The sequence below is a fragment of the Empidonax traillii genome, unplaced genomic scaffold, assembly GCF_003031625.1.
Source record: "Empidonax traillii isolate 1590-97213 ecotype Southwest subspecies unplaced genomic scaffold, ASM303162v1 scaffold600:size394560, whole genome shotgun sequence".
In the NCBI taxonomy this organism is placed as follows: domain Eukaryota; kingdom Metazoa; phylum Chordata; class Aves; order Passeriformes; family Tyrannidae; genus Empidonax; species Empidonax traillii.
The window spans coordinates 365,608-385,270 of record NW_020955793.1 but is presented as its reverse complement, the minus strand read 5'-3'; the positions used below and the strand labels follow the sequence as shown (position 1 = coordinate 385,270).

Genomic DNA, 19,663 nt, shown 5'->3' with positions numbered 1-19,663 from the left:
TTTCAGAGCTGGAAAAATAAATAGGACTGTTTACTTCATCAAGATACGAAGGAAGGAGAAAAATAATTCCACCTTGTCTTCACAGTGAATGGCTTGGGAAATGAGCAGAATAAATAAAAGATTCCAAAAACCTATCATATAAGTTAAAAAATTATTTTAAAACACCCTAAAATTATTTGAAATACTGTTTAGGGACTGTGCTCTCTTTTCATTCTCTTCCTTTCTTCTTACTTTCATATGTCTTTTGCCTGGGGGCTTTTATTTTCTCCATTCATTAAATTAGATTTTTGTTAAGTAATCATATTACATGGCCATAGTCTTCTGTTTATAAATCCATGCTTCTGTCCTCTTTGTCTTAGAGGCCTGCTTTTTAAAACTGCTTGTTTCGTACAAGGCAGACCTGCAGTCCATAATTCGCAGGACTTTGTGTTGCACTTTTAGCGCATTGGCTTTGAATATACTAATTCGGTTTGTAAATAAGAGAATTATTTCAGCAACAGGTCTGTAAGAAATCCAGAATCCTGAGGTCATCTTTTAAAATAACACTGATTATAAAGCTTAACCGAGATACAACTGTTAGGGTTCAGTGTTTCAGAGGCATTCTGTGGGAGTGAGATTGAAGTGACCTAGATGATTCTCTTGATTTTAATTTAAAGTGCTGTGACTAACTTTTTCATAAAATAAGTTTTTCTTTTGAGCAGCATGTGACTGATTTTTTTGCTGTTATTTAGTTCTTCTCAAAATCATGCTTAGTATGTGAGGAGCATAGTTCTTATGTTTTTGGCAACTTGCAATTTGTTTCTGCCTAACCTGTTTTTTTTCTTTATTGGTCAAAAAAACCTGTAACCTCGAATGAAATATATTATATATGAACATATCTCCTATTGGAAACTTGCATAGGATTTTTTGAAGTCTCCCCAGATTCCATTGAAAAATGAGAAAATAATTGTTTCCATCTCTCATTGTCTGCTGGAAGTTTTGTTGCTGTTCTTCAGTCTCTGAAATAAACTGCATGTCTTATATGAGAGCTGATGATTTTCATGTTCTTGCACTTGCCTAGTCCAGGTAACACTCCAAGAAAGAGCAAGGCAGATAGAGGCAACTTAAGATCTCTTTTTAGGGTAGGGGACCTGTAAGATGTTTGAAAGTAGTTTGAGGAATGGTTTTAATATTGTGTTCATAAAGTGACATCTTTAATTTCTTGGTGGTTTTGAATACCATTTCTGGGCATTGGTTCAGCAGGTGTAATTTTTTTCTCACTGTATCTCAAAATAGTCTGATGTTACTGAAAATGGGAAACTTAGGTTGTGAAACTCAAAATAACAATAATATTTATGGACTAATAAATTATATCTGAAGCTGTATGCAAAAAGGTTGGGGGTTCTTGTGTTTTCTGTGACTGTAGTGAGGATATTCAGAAAATTGCATAAATATGGGTCTTTTTTTTTGTCTTTTTGAAATTCTTTGTTTTATTTTACAGAAAATGGCTGTCTCTACATAGTGATGGATTACTGTGAAGGAGGAGACCTATTTAAAAAGATAAATGCCCAGAAAGGAGTCTTATTCTCTGAAGATCAGGTAACAGCAAACTATTGCTATAGTATTTTGTTGCAGGATACTTTTTCATGAATTTTAAATTATTTTGGCTCACTTTGCAGGTGTAGTTGCTTAATCTAAAAGGAGGTCTTCAAATTGTCATTCTTGTTGCCGTTGGTCACAGTAGTATCTTTGAAAAAAAAAAATCAAACCCATACAAAAAAACCCCACTAACACCCCAACCCTCACCAAAAAGGAAAACATGAAAGAAATCGTATTCCTGGGAGTCATGGATATGTTACTCAGAATCTTGTCTGTATGTGTAAGATGCTTTTAAAAAGGTTGGATCTTTTGTGAAGTAAACCAGATCCAAGAAATGAAAACTACTGAAAGACAGCATGGATATTTTTAAACCTTTGAAGCAGAGTTTTTAAAGATATAATGGCATGTGATTTTTGTATTCTAATACTAACTGCCATGTATTAGAAGTATAAAATAACATGCTTTGTCAGTATAACATTATGGAATGTGGAAATATGAAGTTTGCATGATTCAAAAGTTTTTTCTCCCATTAACAAAAATTTAATTTTGTATTGGATATATACCAGCAGATTTTCTTTTGCCACAAAACTGGTTATAAAGTCATTTGTAGGGGAAGACAAGTGGAAGAGTTTGAAATAAATGAGAGGAATTTATGTAGAGATTTGATTAAATTAGCTGCAAACAGATTGATTCAGGGTAGTTTTTTGTTAGAACTGACATATATTTCTTTGTTTATAAATTGTTTCTGTGCCTTTATGTCTGCACCTAGTAGGATCTCAACTTACCTGTGGTCGGAAAGGTTTAATAATTTCTTAGATCTACTGATGGTATTTAGAATAGGGTATTCATGAAACATTTTGGATACAATTTGAAAAATTTTTCATTTTTCTTATTTGACCTTACTTTACAAGAAGGACTTCAAGTCGAAAAAAAATGGTGACTTTTAAATTTTTTCATTATTCTGTAGTATAAATGAAGACATTTGGGGGAGGAGGGTAAAATCTAGAGTTATAAATATAAAACTGATTTGATAGTATCTTGTAAGTGGGGAAGCTTTCGGATAAATGGTGGTGCTGATGTTGCATTTTCTTTTATGCATAGATTCTGGATTGGTTTGTACAGATTTGTTTAGCACTAAAACACATACATGATAGAAAAATCTTGCATCGGGACATAAAGTCACAGGTATGTAGGTCACTGTTTTTCAACTGATTTTACTGTAAAGTGATTAAAGTCGTAACTTTCTAGTGTAAGTTGGCAAATTATGGAAAACAGTCATTTTATATAAACATCTCTAATACTGGAAACACTTCTTCAGAATCATCTACAAGAGATTTATATGATATTTTACAAACCAGTGAGGCTATTTGATGAAGCTACTTGAGCGTTACCCATATATTTGTGTGGGGACAGGAAAGGTTATGTTTGAAAACGTGTAGCAGTGTTTTCTTAATTTAATGAAGTAAGTAGAGTAAGTCTTCCGTGTTCCACGGTGGTCGATAACAGTACTGCCAGTGACTTAAGAGGGATTGAATGGTAGAACACTTTTTTCCCAAAACATATAGAGAACAAAAAGTGTGCAATTGTATGAATATTTTAATTAACAGACTTCTTAACATTTCTATATCAAGAATATATTTTTAACCAAAGATGGAACAATACAGCTGGGAGATTTTGGAATCGCCAGAGTTCTTAACAGGTAACTCCTTTTTGATGCTGTTTTTTCTCTCACTTACTCTATATCACTTTTTTTAAGGAAAACACAATCTGTACTTCATTGTACTTCATGTACTGAGTTAACCATTTAACATCCATTCTTATTTTTTTTCTTAGTACTGCAGAGTTGGCTCGCACTTGCATAGGAACACCATACTATTTGTCGCCTGAAATATGTCAGAACAAGCCTTACAACAATAAAAGGTAATTGTTGTTAAGGAGAAGAAAAACAGTTCTTTTAGGAATCTAAAGCTGTTCTAATCTGATGATGGTGAACAGCTGTTAGTCTTTCTCTTACCCCAGTAGGTACTGAACCTCACTGTACAAGTGGAACCGTAGTAGGTCTGCAGTAGAAAGCAATGTGATGCAGAGAAGCTTAATGCTTGAAGTTCCGGATGCAGCTGTGTTCTTAATTATGGCTCTACTGTTGCCTGTCTGTTTTACTGCCTTAATTTATGCACTACAAATGTGAAACTGTTAGTGATGAAAGACAGTAATTGGAGCCTCGAAGCACATGCATAGATGGGTGTCTCAGCTTGCTCCAGTTAACGAAGTCCTACAGATACCTCGCTTACACGCTTGCTGCCCTGGCAGTAGGCTGTATCTGGTAACAGTGTCCCCACTGTAAATAAAATGGTTGTTATCAATTTACCCTTACACTGCTCTAAGCTGCTGCATTCATTTCTGCTAGTGCCTTGTACTAATTTCAATTGGTTTCTTAAAAGATAAAAGTTGTTATAATACCTTACCCCTTAATTTCTACTGCATGGGATTTATTATCCAGTGGTATTCTAACCAAATTCTGTAATCCTGCAATGAGTGAGGGTAAGGTGAGTCAGTGTTAAACAGAGTAAATTGACTCAAAGATGTATTTGCTGAATTAGGTGTAGAGTTTTGTTTGGTTTTTTGTTTGTTTAATTAAAAAATTTCCGGCAACTGTATATACTTAAAGAAAAAAGGCTTTTTTTCCATATTTTGTCTAATTTCTGTGGTAAGGGTGGTTCAGATGAAAATTCTAATTCTGAAGCCAAAATAGCTTCATCTGGTTTTCAGGTTGTTATTTTTGGTTGTTGACTTTTTTTTTTTCATTGTTGTTGTTCGGGGTTTTATGGGGTCAAAGAAATCCATAAAGGGAAGCTTGTACACACTCAAAATACAACCTTTTCCTTTTCAAAGGTAAACTTCACAGATAAAAGTTACTTGGCAATGTTACACCTAGAACTACTTGTTAATGTGTGTTCTCTTTGATTTAGTGATATCTGGGCCCTCGGTTGTGTTCTCTATGAAATGTGCACACTTAAACATGCGGTGAGTACAAACTTAGTGTGTCTGTAAAAGAACAGTTATTTGAAACAGAACTTTATTCTGATGTTGCATAGTTATATTTTAGTTGATGAAAGGTTTTCGTGATAACTGTTTGGAAATCACCTTCAGCGTTTTCGTCTCCACTTCCTGTGCCGTCCGGCATTTTCCATTGGCATTTTGATTCGTTCCATTCCCTCAGAAATCTTGGCACTTTTGTTTTTAATGAACTGTGTCAGCTGAAAAAATTGTTAGGTGTTGTAACAAAGGATACCAGGAACAGTGTTTCTTTTTTTTTTTTTTTTTTCAAAAAAACTTGACTTCATTGAAAGTCTGAATTTAGACTCTCACCTTTTGTGCAAATGAATTAATGTATTTCTGTTTAGAACAGGAATAGTGCTTAGAAAAAAGCTGCCATGGTGGAAGAGTTGCCTTTCTTTTTTCTCCCCTCCCCTTCTCCTCTCTATGTGGATGTTTTGTTTTATCATCCATTTTCCAGTTAGGAAGGGAAGAAAAAACTTTTTTTGTGTGTCTCGATTTGGAATTTTTTTGTGGATTTTGTCTTGTTTGGTTTTTTTTGTAGTAGCTATTTTTATTAAAAGAAAAAAATCATAACAACATGAAAATAGAAAAAAATTTCCAATGGATAAGGATTTAATTTAAGTTCAAGCTTTTGTAATTTCTTATGGCTTGGTCTTTCATGTGGCAACAATGCTGACAATGTTGCCTTTCTGAGAGTTGATGGCAACAAGTTGTTTTCTGTAAGCTGGGTGATATGTATTGTTTTCTTTTTATTGTACAAACGAATTGAAATGGTGCCCTCTGTTTCCTGAACTTAAACCAAGTCTGAGCATTCCTTCGGATTTCACGCTGAATGAGTGTGAATACTTTACATTCTTTCATTTGAAATGTGGATTTGCTGAAAAAGGCATGTGTTGGTTGAAAATGTTTGGAAGAGGAGATCAAGCAGATAATGATGTAATTATTTTTTCTTAGTTATTGTTAGCAAAATTTATATCTCCATAGTATGAAATACCATTACTAAGATGTATTTTTAATGGGAATTCTTGGCAACAGATTATTTTAAACTGCTAGTGTAAACTGTGGATGACTTTGACAATGTGTTTTGGTATGTTGAGGCAAGGGAAGGTGCTTTGTTAGTTTTCCTCATCATGTGTATATGCAGCCATGCGTGTGGACACATAGTCAGTAATATGTAGTAACTGTTTTCTTCCTCGTGTTACACAGTTTGAAGCCGGTAACATGAAGAACTTGGTACTGAAGATAATCTCTGGACCATTTCCTCCTGTTTCTGTGCATTACTCCTATGACCTACGTAATCTTCTGTCACAGTTATTTAAAAGGAATCCTAGGAATAGACCATCAGTAAACTCCATATTGGAGAAAAACTTTTTAGCCAAACGGGTTGAAAAATTTCTCACACCAGAGGTATGGAGCTTGTTTTAATTCTAACATCCCTAAAACTTACGACTTTCCTTTTTCTTTGTTCTGGTGTTAAAATACAGCATGAAACACTGAAATAATGGTATTCCTTAGAGCTCTTATAGACAGTGTCAGTTGAGGAAAAATTAGTTTTACTATGAACTGTAAAGAAAAGTCTCAAATTATTAAGTGTTTGGTAGTTTCCATGGGTAAATCTAAATTGGCATTTTCTGAAGTTTGCGTGTTTCTCTGTGTTGTGAGGAATTATGAGTGATACGTTGATTTGTTTAAATATGTATCTTTTCATAAAATGGTGCTCTCAATGATTTCAGCATCAGTGCTGTATCAAATTACTTCAGTCCATTTTTTGTTTCGAATTTGAAATGGCCTGAGAGCCTATTCTAGTAAATATTGCTAAGTAACCTTCACATTTCTTGATATTTAAATGTATCATGTGTATATAACCTCAAAGAAGTTGCTTGCTATTCTGTTAATAATCTGTTGATATCATTTGATGTCTATTAATGTCCTTTTAATGTAAATCTAATCAAAAGAGGTCAAGATTAACACATGAATAGTACTGATATGAAGTAAATATAGACAGAGAAAGGACATGGAGGAAATGCAATATAAAGAATTCTAAGGGATTCTTACAACTAAATAAATGTTGTGAGAGGCCATACATAACTCGAATTTCTATTGTATGTAAATAGACTTTCAACTAATAATAGTTCAGATTTAAGTCCCAATGAAAGGTAAGATTCAGAAATCTTAACAGATAAGTTTGTTCTAACATTTGCAACAAGAGTAGTCTGATCTGATTTTATTTCTAGTTGCCAGAATGGATATGAAATTTTTATTTGTAGTTAGTCAAAGTATAATTAGTAATCGACTGTCTCTATCACCAGATTGTGATACTAATTTGTCTTAGATAGAGTATGAATACTTGTGCACAATTTTTCCACCTGTATCTCTGACTTGTTTGACTTACGAGGTGCTATCCAATCTTAAAAGCAACAGAACAAACAAACAAACCCCTCCCCCTCCCAAACACAAGAAAACACCTTTTACATATTCAGCAGGAGGTGTTTATTACGTTCTGTGACGTCATTACATTTTGCAACACAGCTGTAATACTTATTTTCTTTCAGTATCACCGATAGCTAATGCTGTTGTCCTCTGTTTTCCTTAGTCTAAGCTTAAGAGTTATTTCGTAGCTGACACCTTCAACATGTTGCAACTATTGCTGAAACCCTACTCTTAAATGTGACGAAATCAGTCTTCCAGTTTTATGTAAATTCTTTTGTAATCTTCCTAGTTACTAAGTTACAATAAAGAGTGGATCTAAATTAGCATCGATGTTTTTAAAAAGGAGGGGCTCTTTGGAAGAGCCCAATTTGAAGAGTCAAGTTGCTTTTCTGTCAGTAATTATCTCCAGTTATCATGGAAAAATTATACCTCAGTGTTATAGCTTACCCTTCAAATAAAAGCTTTAAGATCAACGAAATACCATTAGTAGGAAACTGTTCTCATGTGTGACTTCTTGCTTGCAGAATCTTTGATGCTAAAAACTTTTTCTGCCATCCTCTGCGGAGTCCTAAGTTCTGCATGTTGATTCTTGTTTTGGGGGGTTTTTTTCAGGTTTAACTTCTCAACATCCATTATAACTGACTGGTAGTCTCTAAACAAGTCAAAGTAATCTGGATAGTTCAAGATTCTATAAAAACTGTTCCTAAACTGCACTTATCCTTGCTGCTTTTTCTTGAATCTTTTTCATTTCTACTATGTGGTTCTTGAGGTGTTGCGTTCAGAACCACCTGCAGTATTTAAAGTGATGGCCTATTAATGTTTGAATGTTCTCTGTCTAGACTCAAATTTTTCACTCCAGTAAGGCTGTTTTCCGTATTTTATTATGCTAATTTGATATGCCAGACAGCATGCCATAGATGTTGTTTGTAGATACCCACATATGTATTCATCTTCCCACCTTGAAAAGGGCAGTGAAACTTGAAAACTGTGAACACTTGACACAAGCTGTATGAGAAATTAACAACTACTCAGAAATCTAAAGTGAATTATGCATAAAGCTATGTTAATGCTCACATTAACTTTATTCTAGATTTAGCTAGTTCGTGAATGAAATAACATGTACCACCCAGAAGTCAGACTGAGTTGCTTTTTTAAATTATTTGAGTAATTATGCCAAAAATGCTTGCAAATACTGAATCCAGCCTCATATTCATGTTAGTGATACTAAATTGAATACAGGAAGTTGAGTATTCATTTAAGTTTCAATAAATACTACTAGTTAGATGCTTACTGAGAATGGCACACTTCTCTGAAAATGTTCTTTCTAGCTTCAGTCATAAATGCTGATAGCTAACTCTTCAACTTTTTATTTAGCTTATTGCAGAAGAATTCAATCACAAAATTTTCCAGAAGTTTGGACCACATGCTGCACCAGGTAAGTGAGCGTGTAAAGTGCTTTTGCCTTCAGCTCTGGCAAGACAGTGTGTGTAGCTTTCTTCTTTTACTTTTCTTGTTTGATTGTTTCTTTGTTTTTGTTGTGTGCTCTTATACCTGATGGTAGAATTTTCAGGAAAAAAGAGAAGGGAACCAATTTACCCTCCTCCCCTCAGGAGCTGGATGTATGTAGGGTATAAATTATGCAAATACAAACTATGGTCCTGTAAAATTTTAAGTGTACTCTTTCCTCTTGCAGTATGCAATGCTTCCAAAATTTCTGGAGACAGCATAGACTGCAAATACTGGAAATAATTTATATGTTGTGATCATGTGACTTATTTTTACCCCTTAGTAATGACAAATGGCTAATGAGAAGTACCATTTGTTGCAAAAAATGTGGGAGGTTTCATTAGAGATTCCAAGATAAGGCCCTGACTTCAGTCCAATTCAGTAGAATTTCTCCTACTGGTAGCAAAGTAGATCGTGATTAGTTTTGTCAAGATGATCTTACTGTACTTCATTTTCCTGCATTAGCTTACCCTTTTTTTCCCCCTAGATTTCCTTCCCAATTATTTTATTTCCTTATAATTATTTGAAGCTGTGGCAAGTGCTCTGGTGTCTTTTGATAGTTTTCTGTCCTGCTATTCTGTAGTAAGAGAGCCCTGCTAACACATAATCAAATCCACAACACTGGCACGTTTTCAGGAACTCTACAGGGAAAACAATATCCCTGGAAGCCATTAAAGCTCTTCCAGAACTCATTTTCTGCTGACAGTAGTGTTGCAGGTTTGAGTTCGGTGTTGTTAGTGGAGACAAGCCTATCTCTCCATTCCATTAGGAAAACTTTTCTGTGTGTGAGTGACAACTGTGTAATAAAGCATGGCAGCTGAAATAAGATTCAGTTCTCCAGTTCAGTTCACCAGACAAGGTGTTTTGGACAGCTGGATACTATTCATCAGCTCATGTGAATGAAATTCACCCTTTTTTTCCCAGTTATGCTGTTCTGAGACCTTGGGAGAGGGGGAAATAGGGTACACTGGCCAGCCTGGATAGCAGTAAAACAGGTTTTGTTGTTGTGGTGTTTTTTTGTTTTCAGCTAAAAAACCAGGTCAAGATCAAACACTGACTTCAGTTGCACCAGCTCAAAAAATTACCAAACCTGCTGCAAAATATGGAGTGCCTTTAACCATCAGGAAGTCTTGTGGTGCACCTAAAAAGCCTAATGAGAAGAAGCCATTGACTAAATCTAGACAGGTAAGAAACTAAGTTAGGTAAATTGAACTGTTTTGTTCATACCTTATTTAAATGCAAAAAAAATTCTATGCCTTCCTTTTCAAAATGTCTTGGTATGTGGACTCATCCACCTAAAGAGAAAGTAGCACTAACAGTTTAAATGCTTGGCTTGCTTCATTATTGATCTTTTTGTTGTTGTTGTTTAGTTGATTTTAATATGATGATTTCTGTAGACTGCTACCTTAGGTTTGAGTTTTAATTTCACTGCTGAATTACATTTGCATGTTTTCATTTGCTTTGTTGGTGTTAACCACTCTTAAAAATATTGTCTGTCAGATATACCAAAATCATTGCCACTGAATAAGAATCTTTGCATTTTTCTTCCTTGTTCAAAAATAATCTCAAGTTTTCAAAACATGAAAACTTTTTTTAGTCATTTTACAAAGTGTTGTCAGCCAGAGAAACCATGGAATTGGAAGAGGTGTTTTCCAGATTTAATTCCATGAGCTGATGAGATATAGCCTTCTATATACCTTCATACAGTACTTTTAATCTTCCCTTCAGTTATCTTGTCTGTATTCCTTATAATATAAAACAACTGTTCTCTCTCTCTTTATTCCTTTAATTACTGCATGGCCAGGAGATGTTTATGTTACAGCTAGTAGTGAGCTATATGCACGTGCCAAACAACTAGCAACCAAGAAGTTCCCATTTCAACAATGGAGAACGAATTCAGATTTTCTTCTGAATAAGTAATACTGTTGTTGTTGTGGCATTTGTTTGGGGGTTTTTTCCTTCTCCCCATGGCTCTTCAGGGAACATAATACTAAGATGTCTATCCATCTGTTAAATTTGATAGGTGGATAGCAAATTATCCTTTAGATACAAATTATCTATGAGGTTCAAAAGTTATGAGGGGTTTAAAGAAAAGCTTATTGATCACACAAACCTTGTTAGCTTGTGATGCGCATTTGAGAGCAAGAGGAAGGGAAGGCGCAAACTTATTGTTTGTCCTTATGAGATCACGAGGTTTATATGTTTTAAGATGTGGTTGCACAACCATTTGCTGCTCTTTATAATCAGTTTCACCAGCCAACACTCATCCACCTTGCCTAGAAACCTAAAGTGGCAGGGAAGAGGCTGAGGAAATATCTACTCTTCATACATGTAAAGAGTCAGTAACACTGCAATTTTAAGACATAATCTTTGTGTGAATTGTACCTGGTGATAAGGGATAAGATGTAGCATAGAAACAATGGCTACAGTGTAATATAAATTTTCTTCCCTTTGTTGTTTCAGGGTAGTCTGAGCTTGCAGCTGTCAGCTGGCTTTTCAGAGGAGCGTGCAACAATCATCTCTTTTATTTAGGGATATTACATTAACATGACAATATTACAGGTCTCAGAAGGCTTCTGACTTCCGCCATTCTTGATTTTAAAGTACCCATTTGACAGGATTATAGGTTGTCAAAAGAAAATACTGTGAAGCTCTCTGTGTTCTAGTATGGTCAGAAGAAACAAAAGCTTTAAAATTACCCATCGCTTTTTTGAGAAGATTAGAGGAAGCTGCATGCTTCAAGTATAGCTTCTGCTTCAGCCAGGTATTCCATGGTGGCTGTGTTTTCATGTCCCACACAGAACAGGAACTTTGGTTAGAGTCAGAACCAAGTGAAGAACCAAGCAAAAGAGCCCTAGGATAACCTAACACATCTTTTTCCCAAATAAGAGAATCTCAATATCCTGGCACCCTCAAAGACTTACTAAGAAAAGGTTGTAATGCAGAATTATACCACCGGAGAAGACAAAACAGATTTAAAAAGTATTGCCTTCAGCTTTTGAGACAGAACTTTTAGTACAGGATGAACAAGTACAATAGCATTTACTCCTAGTTCCTAGCAGTGCTTTTCACTTAAAAAACCTCCTGAATGATCAAGTATTTTAAACCCCATTTTGTGCACACTCAGTTGTGGTTTTAAGATTTTTTTTCTGATTAGAATTTTTCTCTCATTCTTGCATCATGCTGTCTAAATTGAAGTTTGAGCTTTTATGAAGACCTTTCCAACTCCTGGAAGAAAGGAGTGAAATGTTTGAGGTATCATAAAATCACCTGTAATTTTCAAACTAAGCAAAAGCTAAGTCCAAAGCAAGAATGACAAAATACAACCTTCAAACCTTTCCTCCTTTTTTCTCAAACATTATATAGCAGTGATATTTATTTTTTTTTAATCTTCGTGGACATACACTTGCAATTGGAGCAATAACCCATCTTGACAGAGACTTTGCAGGGTAATGGCTCAGTAATAAATACCAAATTATATGCTTGTTTTTCAGGAACCTTCAAAAAAGAAAAGGTTAGAATTGCCTGAAAAAGAAAAACGCCAGAGAGAGCAGGTAGACAAGATTCTTGAGACCTTTCTTTATTCCCCCATAGTAATTTTAATGAAATACCTTGTGGTGTGGTGTGTTGTGTAACAATATGTAGTAGTTTGATTTCCCAGTTACTAAACATGTTTCATCCTTACATATTGCAGATCAGTTTACTGAAAGCAGATGAAACGAGAAGATTGGAAAAAGAAAGGGTAAAATATGTTTAAAATGTGTTAATAGTGAAGTTCAATTTTTACTTAGTGGTTCCTTGAATTTTGTTTTCCTGTATTGTTTTCTCCTTCAGATGGAACGAATAAACAGAGCCAGGGAACAAGGATGGAGGAATGTGCTTGGTTCAGGTGGAAGTGGTGTTAAGGTTGGCAGCAGATGCAGAAATGTGGTGTAGTTTGTTCCCCTCACCTTTGGTTATCTGGCATGGTCTTGTCTTTTCAGAAAGATCTGTTCTTGGAGGATAACTCTTGGGGCTGCCCATTATTAATTTTTGGATAATTTAAGAGAAACTTTAACAGTTCCTCCCCTGGCCTTTTGGAGATTATGTGTAATTTTTCATTTTTAATGCTTACTAGATTTCTGAGTCTCTTCTCTTTCTGCCAGTAATGGTTTTCATGCACCGCCTTTTTATTGCCACACCTGCTTTTGCTCCTTTTCCTGTGCTGAATCTATGCATGAACAGCTTCTTTCACATTCAAATTTGTTCTTCAATTTTTTTTTTCCAGGTTCTCATTATATAATAATGGACCTCTTTCACATTATTAAACACCTGTTTTTAAGCATTCCTTGTTATTTAGCAACATAAGTGTTTATATATATAGGTAAGGTGTTCAGGAGGGGGGATAAAAAGTCCTGGAAAGATCTAATTTTTTTCTGAATACACTGTACTTTTTAACCATTCACTTCCTGCATAATTTAATTTGATTCCTATGACAACTTCTTTTGTGTATTTGTGTGTGTCACAGTCTCATGGAAACTTCTTGGGAAGTCGTCTCATGAAGTTAGGTGAATACAAAAGTCTGGGTGCTTTCATCAGACAGAACCAATGCAGGAATTTAAGTAGTGCTGTAGTCTAAATCTATCTGACAGTAGAAAGTGGACTGAGATGCTGCTATTTGCTGTGGTGGTCTAGTGAGTCTTACAAAAATACTCGCTATAAACACGATTAGTAGGGTTTTTGTAAACAAGCTCTAACTGAACAGTATAGTCAAAATGAAGAGAGGCTTTATTACTGTTCCTTGTACAAAAGTGAGGAATACACAGACATTGACCAGGTTTTAGTAGCTGCTTATTAAGTATTTCACTTCCAAATAGACATCATCTTAGGATGTGTGCCACACATCATATAAAGCTTAAATTTAGGCAAAAGTAAATTTAGGCATACCAGACTTTAAAAAATAATGGGTTCTGATTTAATGAAAAAATCAAAAAATATAGTTTGGTCCCTATGCAGTTCTTCTCTTGCTCACAAGATCAAACTGGCAGGCACCCATACGAGATTCCATACAACACAATACGCATTCATCATCATGTTCGGATGAGAGATGTGTATGTTCCTGAAACAATATTTCTGACTAACTTTGAGAGTTTTACTGCAAACATATAAAGGGTTCCACAGCTTCATGGTTATCAATATTCTCAGTTACCAAGGGAAACTGAGGTCCAGTGGCTGTGCCTGTTTTCACCAAGTGCCACTGGTGAAAAACATGGCAGACAGGCATTAAAAATCATTGAAAATTCTTCTCCAAATGAGAGAAGTTTGTTTAGTACAAATCTTACTGTTTACCATCACTCCAGGTTTCCGTATACTGTTATTTTTGAGTTAATTATCCTTTTCCTTTCTCCAGCATGAAGGCAGTTTATCCAGCAACTCCCTGATAATACTGTTGAGTAACATGGCTCAAGCTTTCCAGTGACACAAGCCACATAGTGTCTTAAGAAGGCACAGCAGGGTCATGCACTGCATGATTCTGTCCTCCTGTTGTCTTTTTGGCTTGGTTACTGGCACCTGTTTCTGAGGACAAGTAGGAAAGAGGTGGCAAGGATTTGGCTTTGGGTTTGTGGCTCTAGTGGGGGCTGGAACTGTTCTACAGACTGTAGATGAGCACCTGCTTCGTAGCATTTGCCCAGAGATTGATCGTAGTATTTCTTTAGATTTTGAAAACTACCTCTGATAATGATAGGTGAAATCTTGAATACTATCTAAAGCAAGACTTTTCCTTCTATTTGCAGAAACTATAATCTTGTATGGTTATTGAGATGAACAGTGTACCTACATATTTATTCGAATGCCTGGATAAATCCTTGATTTAGTATTTTGTCATGTGGATTATGGGAAGCTATTGATGGGCATTGAGCAACTGAAACTCGGAATGTGAGATTAATTCCATTGTCAGATAAAGTCTCTTCAAGAACTTCTAAGTAGGCAACATTAAACCTGTCATATCTGCACTCACCTGTTTGAATTTATTTTAAATAACTTCAGAGCACTCTTCCTTCCAGATTGATGCTATTGTTAAAACAAATTCCGTAGATTCACTACCATGGGCTATTAGATTGCTTCCACCAGGTGTAAAGGGAACATTTTTATGCATGTGCTGACAACCTTAACCTTGTTTTGCCTTTCACATTTTCTGCATCCATCCTTGGCTACCACTCTACACAGCTGCTGCTTGAAATGTTATTTTTTTCATTATTTTCATAAAGAGGTTCTGCAGGAATTCTAATTCTTTGAGAATGACAGGGATAATTCACATAAAGCAATAGCTTGTGGTAGATATTCTCATGATCTGAGCTTTAGTAGGGAAGCATCTTAATTCTGGTGATGAATTCAAATTATAGGTTGGTAGCAAGGGCATTCTTAAATAAATCTACTTCAGTTGCTATTATATTGCTTTTTGTGCTAAAAGTTTAATTTTTGCCATGTAAAATTGTCCCTAGTTACATTTCAAGGGATTTGTTATCAGTGACTTCCAAAATGTGTGACAGATGTCTCATGTTTAACGAGACTGTTATTAGAGGAAGGTTATACGGTGTTTTATTCTGGACTGCTAACAGAAAAATAGGCTTTTAACTCATCTATCTTGTAGTTTGTTAACATAGGGGCACGCCAGGGTTAAAACTAGGACCAATTCAGGATTGTTGCAGAATATGTTAATGCTATTATTCTGCTGAAGAGGTGAAAACTGGAAGGGCTTCTTCAAACCAATATTTGAGATTTCCACCCTACCCTTTTTGGTTTCCAGGCACCATATTATGTCCGTGGAGGTGGTGTTGGTCCTTTGCCTGTGTCTTCCAGAGGGCACTATGAACACTATCACGCTATTTTTGACCAGATGCAACAGCACAAGGAAAACGTTAGAGTAGCTGAACAGAGGGAAGCCAAATTGAGGGTGAAACTACAAGACCGAGAAGTTGTTGAAAGGTATGGCAACCTTCCATTGGAAGTTACGTGTGGTCTGCTTTAGATGAAAGTAATGAAAGTCACTGTACATATTTATCTACAGAGGAATTCCACCTGGAACACGTCCAGGAGTTCCTAGGGGACCTGCAGGTCATCACCATTTACCTGAGCTTGGTGCAGTTAGGAAAAAAGTGAAAAGATTGAAGGAGGTGACTAAACAAGCCAGTGCAAACAGGTTGGACTATGCTAATCCATAAATCTGTCCTTACGTGTTAGATTCTTGTTCTGTCTGGTATCATTTAGTAGTTGGACATATCTCAAAATCACTTTTATCCATTGGTAACGTGCTGTCTGTTTGTGTGTTAGTCCCTCACAGACCACAACTCTTTTAGAACCAGTGGAGACCTTGGCTTCTCCAATAGTGGAAAAAATGGTTTCCTAAGAAAATATAGCTTAACTAGATTTCAGACAAAATTCTTGGCTTAATGTGGTTGCAGATAACAACATAAGCCTCCTCCTTTGCTTTTTTCGTAGTTCCACTTTTTGTGTTACCTGAGAAGATGCTTCCTTTTCCTGTCATCTCACTCTTCCTGTCTTCCTGTCTGACACCTAAGTGTTTGACACTGTAGCATAGGAAAGCGTCTAGATTGATCCCAGAATTGGTAGCTCCTGTGTATTGATCACTGGAAAACTTCTAGGAGCTTTCTTCATTGAGGTGTGAATGCCAGATGTTACAATTAAGTATTCTGATATCAAATTAGAATATCTAATTCTAATTACTGTAAACTGAGTATTTTTATCTATGAAAGGATTGTAAACAAGTAATTTTACTCTTTCAAATACCTTTTCAAAACTTCTTTGCTCTCCTTCATATTTGTTATCATTGCCTAAAGAACTGTGTTCACAGTTGTGGCCAGTGAACATGAGAATACTGTTTTTCTGGAGGTTTAGTACATGAGCATTACTAACTAAATTTCCTAGAGGGACAAATTTTCTCCTGCATTATTTGAACTTCTGCAGAGCCATGCCATGGAGAAAGAAATAAATGGAGTTAATGTGAGGAATAGGAAGACAAAGAAAACATTTGTTCTTCTGAAATAATTTTATTCAGTTTTATATTCTAATATAATATAAATTTGCTTTTACAGATTTTTTACTATTTTTAAATTTGCAGCAATAACATAACGTTTAACACTGGTGGTACAATTTTGAAAGCTACGAGATATATTTTATTTTCTTTGTAGTAATTTAAGCTAATTAAAATTCTTCCTGGCACAATGCAATACTAGAAGGTGTATTTTGCCAGCTGTACTTTAATGTAATGTAATTTAATTTAATGTAAATTAAATATATGTGTATTTCCATACTCCTGTATTTATTCTCAATGCATTGCACGAAGTGCGCAATCCCCAGATCTTGCCTAGATTAGTAAACAGTTTGCCTCATACATTTGGCAATATTAAATGATACTTGTCTACAGCTGGGTAAACTGTTTTAAAGGTATTAAAATTGAGAGAAACTATAGCAGAGGGCTGCAAATTACGAATAACATGGAGATCAGGAAGAGAAATCAATTCAGTATTTCTTGAATACATGAATTTGGAAGCACTCAATGAAAATACTATGCAGAAGTTTCAAAACAGAGAGAGATTGGGGGGTTTTCTGTTTATAAATTGAATTACCTTTAGCCTTAATTGAGGTTTCTTAGCATTTTAAATGTGTTAAGAATTTGTATTTTATTATCTAGAAGCAATTTTATTATCATAGCTAGTCTAGCAGTATTTCTGTCCTACACTTTATTTTTTCAGCTGGAGGCAAAATAAGTGTTCGTGATGTTTAGCTCAAATGAAAAATTTAAATAACTATGTTAAAGGTAGGTAATTAAGAGCAAATATTAGAGAAGCTGAAAAATCTTCAAGTTACAGTCTTTCTGATTACACTACCACTAATATAAAGCTAAGTATATTCAGCATCAACAGTCTTTTAAAATTGTCTTTTGGACAGAAGTGCAGCATCTAGGTTAAATGTTCAGTGAAACGAGTCACAGCTTTAGAGTAGGAAAAACCATCCTAAAATGTAGTTGAAATAAGTTTTTCCTGTGAATTTGGCTTGAGACAAATAGGTTTGGCTTTGTTTGGTTTTGCTTGGGAAGCACCCCTTCTCCAACACTGGTTGGATTTCACTATCCACCACCTGAGTTCATACATAATTAAAAGCTAGAGTGAAAACCTTGTAGTGAGTCAGGTATGCGTATACAAAGAGTATCAAGTGCTTGTTTCTTTACCAGTAACACCTGTCTGGATTGTCTTGCCTTTTCAGAGCAGCTACAGGGTTTGTTTTATTGTATTAAGGTAGTTCTATCTCTCTCTTCCTTTTAGTGAATCGTAGCATATGGATGAATTTTCGTTTCCTTGTTGTGTAGAGGGTGGGAGGAAGAAAAAATAAAATGCAAGGATTTTAATTAGTGTGTAATTAATTTATGAATCGGTAGCAATAGCTTTCTATATTGCAAAATTATTCTTTCTTTAACTGACTCAGCCTGATGTATTGTTGCTATCAGCTTATTCCAAGTTCTTCCTGCTTGTTGTTGAATACCCCCAATATTCCTCACTTAAAGGAGCCCAGGGAAACCTTGGAAAGACCACATCATTTTATTATTTGTTAGAATATTTTACACCGTTTCTCAGTGTTGGTGGGTTTTTTTTTAATACAAAACTTCCTCTGAGTCCACTCCTAACCAATTTGTCAGAAACTGGTTCCTTTATGAAGCAATGTTATGCATGTACTCGTAGACTTGCTGGATGCTCAGTTATGGTAACTTCAACACAGCCACCTTGTCAACCCAAGCAGGTCCCTGACCTGGGGTGGAACTTGTCAAAAAACAACCCTCTCGTCATGGCTGATTCTAAGGTAGAAAAACTCCTTCACAGCCCCTTTGAAAACAAACAAAAGATCTCCCAGGATTGCCCAAAAGGAGTTGCCAGAACACTAAGAATAGTAGCACCGTACTTGATAATATCCAAGTGGTAGAAGCTCTTACTCCAAATATAGGACAGTCTTGAAAGGCTGTTGCAGTACTGACCTTACTGATTGGCTTGTGTGTGAGTTCTTGCTCATGTCTGAAGGGAAATCTCGAAGGAGTCTTCTTTTTCACAAATGATAACAATAATGAGGCAAGCTGAGGTACTTTCAGAATTAAACACACCAAGATTGTGTTTTCACATTCATTTTTGTTTTGATGACAAGTATTTTGAAGGAAAACAGTGGTTTGGATTTATTTTTTTATAATTGTTCTTCAAACTTACCAAGCCTGTTTTTCTCCATTGTGTGGCAGTCTGACTTGTATTTTGGCTGATGAAAGGCATTTTTTGAAGATGCCTTTCTTGTAGGAAGTTGTTTTTTTTTCTGTGTGTGTTCTAGTTGGAATAAATGGCGGGGAGGATGTTTAGAGTGTCATATTTCAGACACTTTCATCTTGCTATGTTGAAATTACTCAGGCAAAAAGGATGGATAGCTACAGATAGAGCAAAGCAAGTCGAAGAATTCTGGCAACGAAAGAGAGAAGCCATGGAGAACAAAGCTAGAGCTCAAGGACACATGGTATGAAATCTGGTCTTCCTATGTATATTAGTGTTTCAGCATGCTTTATGAGTCTTTGAAGTAGCATCATAACCATGAAATACTGACTAAATAATTTCCTTAAGTATTAAAAAGAGGAGAATGGGAGGTAAGTTTTCTGCATTTTGTTGCTAATTTTAATAAAATGTGCAATAATTTTGCAATACATTTCTCATTACTATAAACTTATAAACAGAGGGAAATACCTTTGTTTGCATTTGTCTACCTTCATTTGCATTTTTTCTGTTCATAGCTTTAGACTTTGGTTAAAATTAAACTTCATGTGTTATACCGTAGCTTGAATGTAAAATGAAGTTTAATTAAACTGATCAGACAAAATAGTGTATTTTAGGAAAATACATTCTGCTTATTGAAAAGGTATTATAAAGGCATCCATATTTGTCAGCGTTGACCTTTATAAAACCTTTGTTCTTCAGGGATTAAGTGGTAGATACTGTGTCACAAAATGTTCTTTATGCTTATGGTTCTAAATTCAGTATTCCTTTAAGAAGTTTAAAACATATAT

The 19,663-nt window shown here is 35.3% G+C and overlaps 1 protein-coding gene across 9 annotated transcripts in view; it reads left to right on the top strand.

The window, feature by feature from the left end:
* Positions 1 to 19,663, top strand: part of NEK1 (NIMA related kinase 1) — a 46,609-nt gene that overhangs the window by 4,256 nt on the left and 22,690 nt on the right. For 5 of the 9 annotated variants that reach the window (XM_027898498.1, XM_027898499.1, XM_027898502.1 and 2 more), the window contains exons 4-17: positions 1,481 to 1,578; positions 2,680 to 2,763; positions 3,210 to 3,277; positions 3,412 to 3,498; positions 4,548 to 4,602; positions 5,845 to 6,045; positions 8,443 to 8,503; positions 9,602 to 9,759; positions 12,069 to 12,128; positions 12,269 to 12,316; positions 12,409 to 12,480; positions 15,362 to 15,540; positions 15,623 to 15,754; positions 19,017 to 19,119. In XM_027898498.1, the coding sequence (XP_027754299.1) occupies positions 1,481 to 1,578; positions 2,680 to 2,763; positions 3,210 to 3,277; positions 3,412 to 3,498; positions 4,548 to 4,602; positions 5,845 to 6,045; positions 8,443 to 8,503; positions 9,602 to 9,759; positions 12,069 to 12,128; positions 12,269 to 12,316; positions 12,409 to 12,480; positions 15,362 to 15,540; positions 15,623 to 15,754; positions 19,017 to 19,119 (1,406 nt within the window). The remainder of the gene's footprint in view (positions 1 to 1,480; positions 1,579 to 2,679; positions 2,764 to 3,209; positions 3,278 to 3,411; positions 3,499 to 4,547; positions 4,603 to 5,844; positions 6,046 to 8,442; positions 8,504 to 9,601; positions 9,760 to 12,068; positions 12,129 to 12,268; positions 12,317 to 12,408; positions 12,481 to 15,361; positions 15,541 to 15,622; positions 15,755 to 19,016; positions 19,120 to 19,663) is intronic. The other 4 variants (XM_027898505.1, XM_027898504.1, XM_027898501.1 and 1 more) reach the window with 3 other exon arrangements.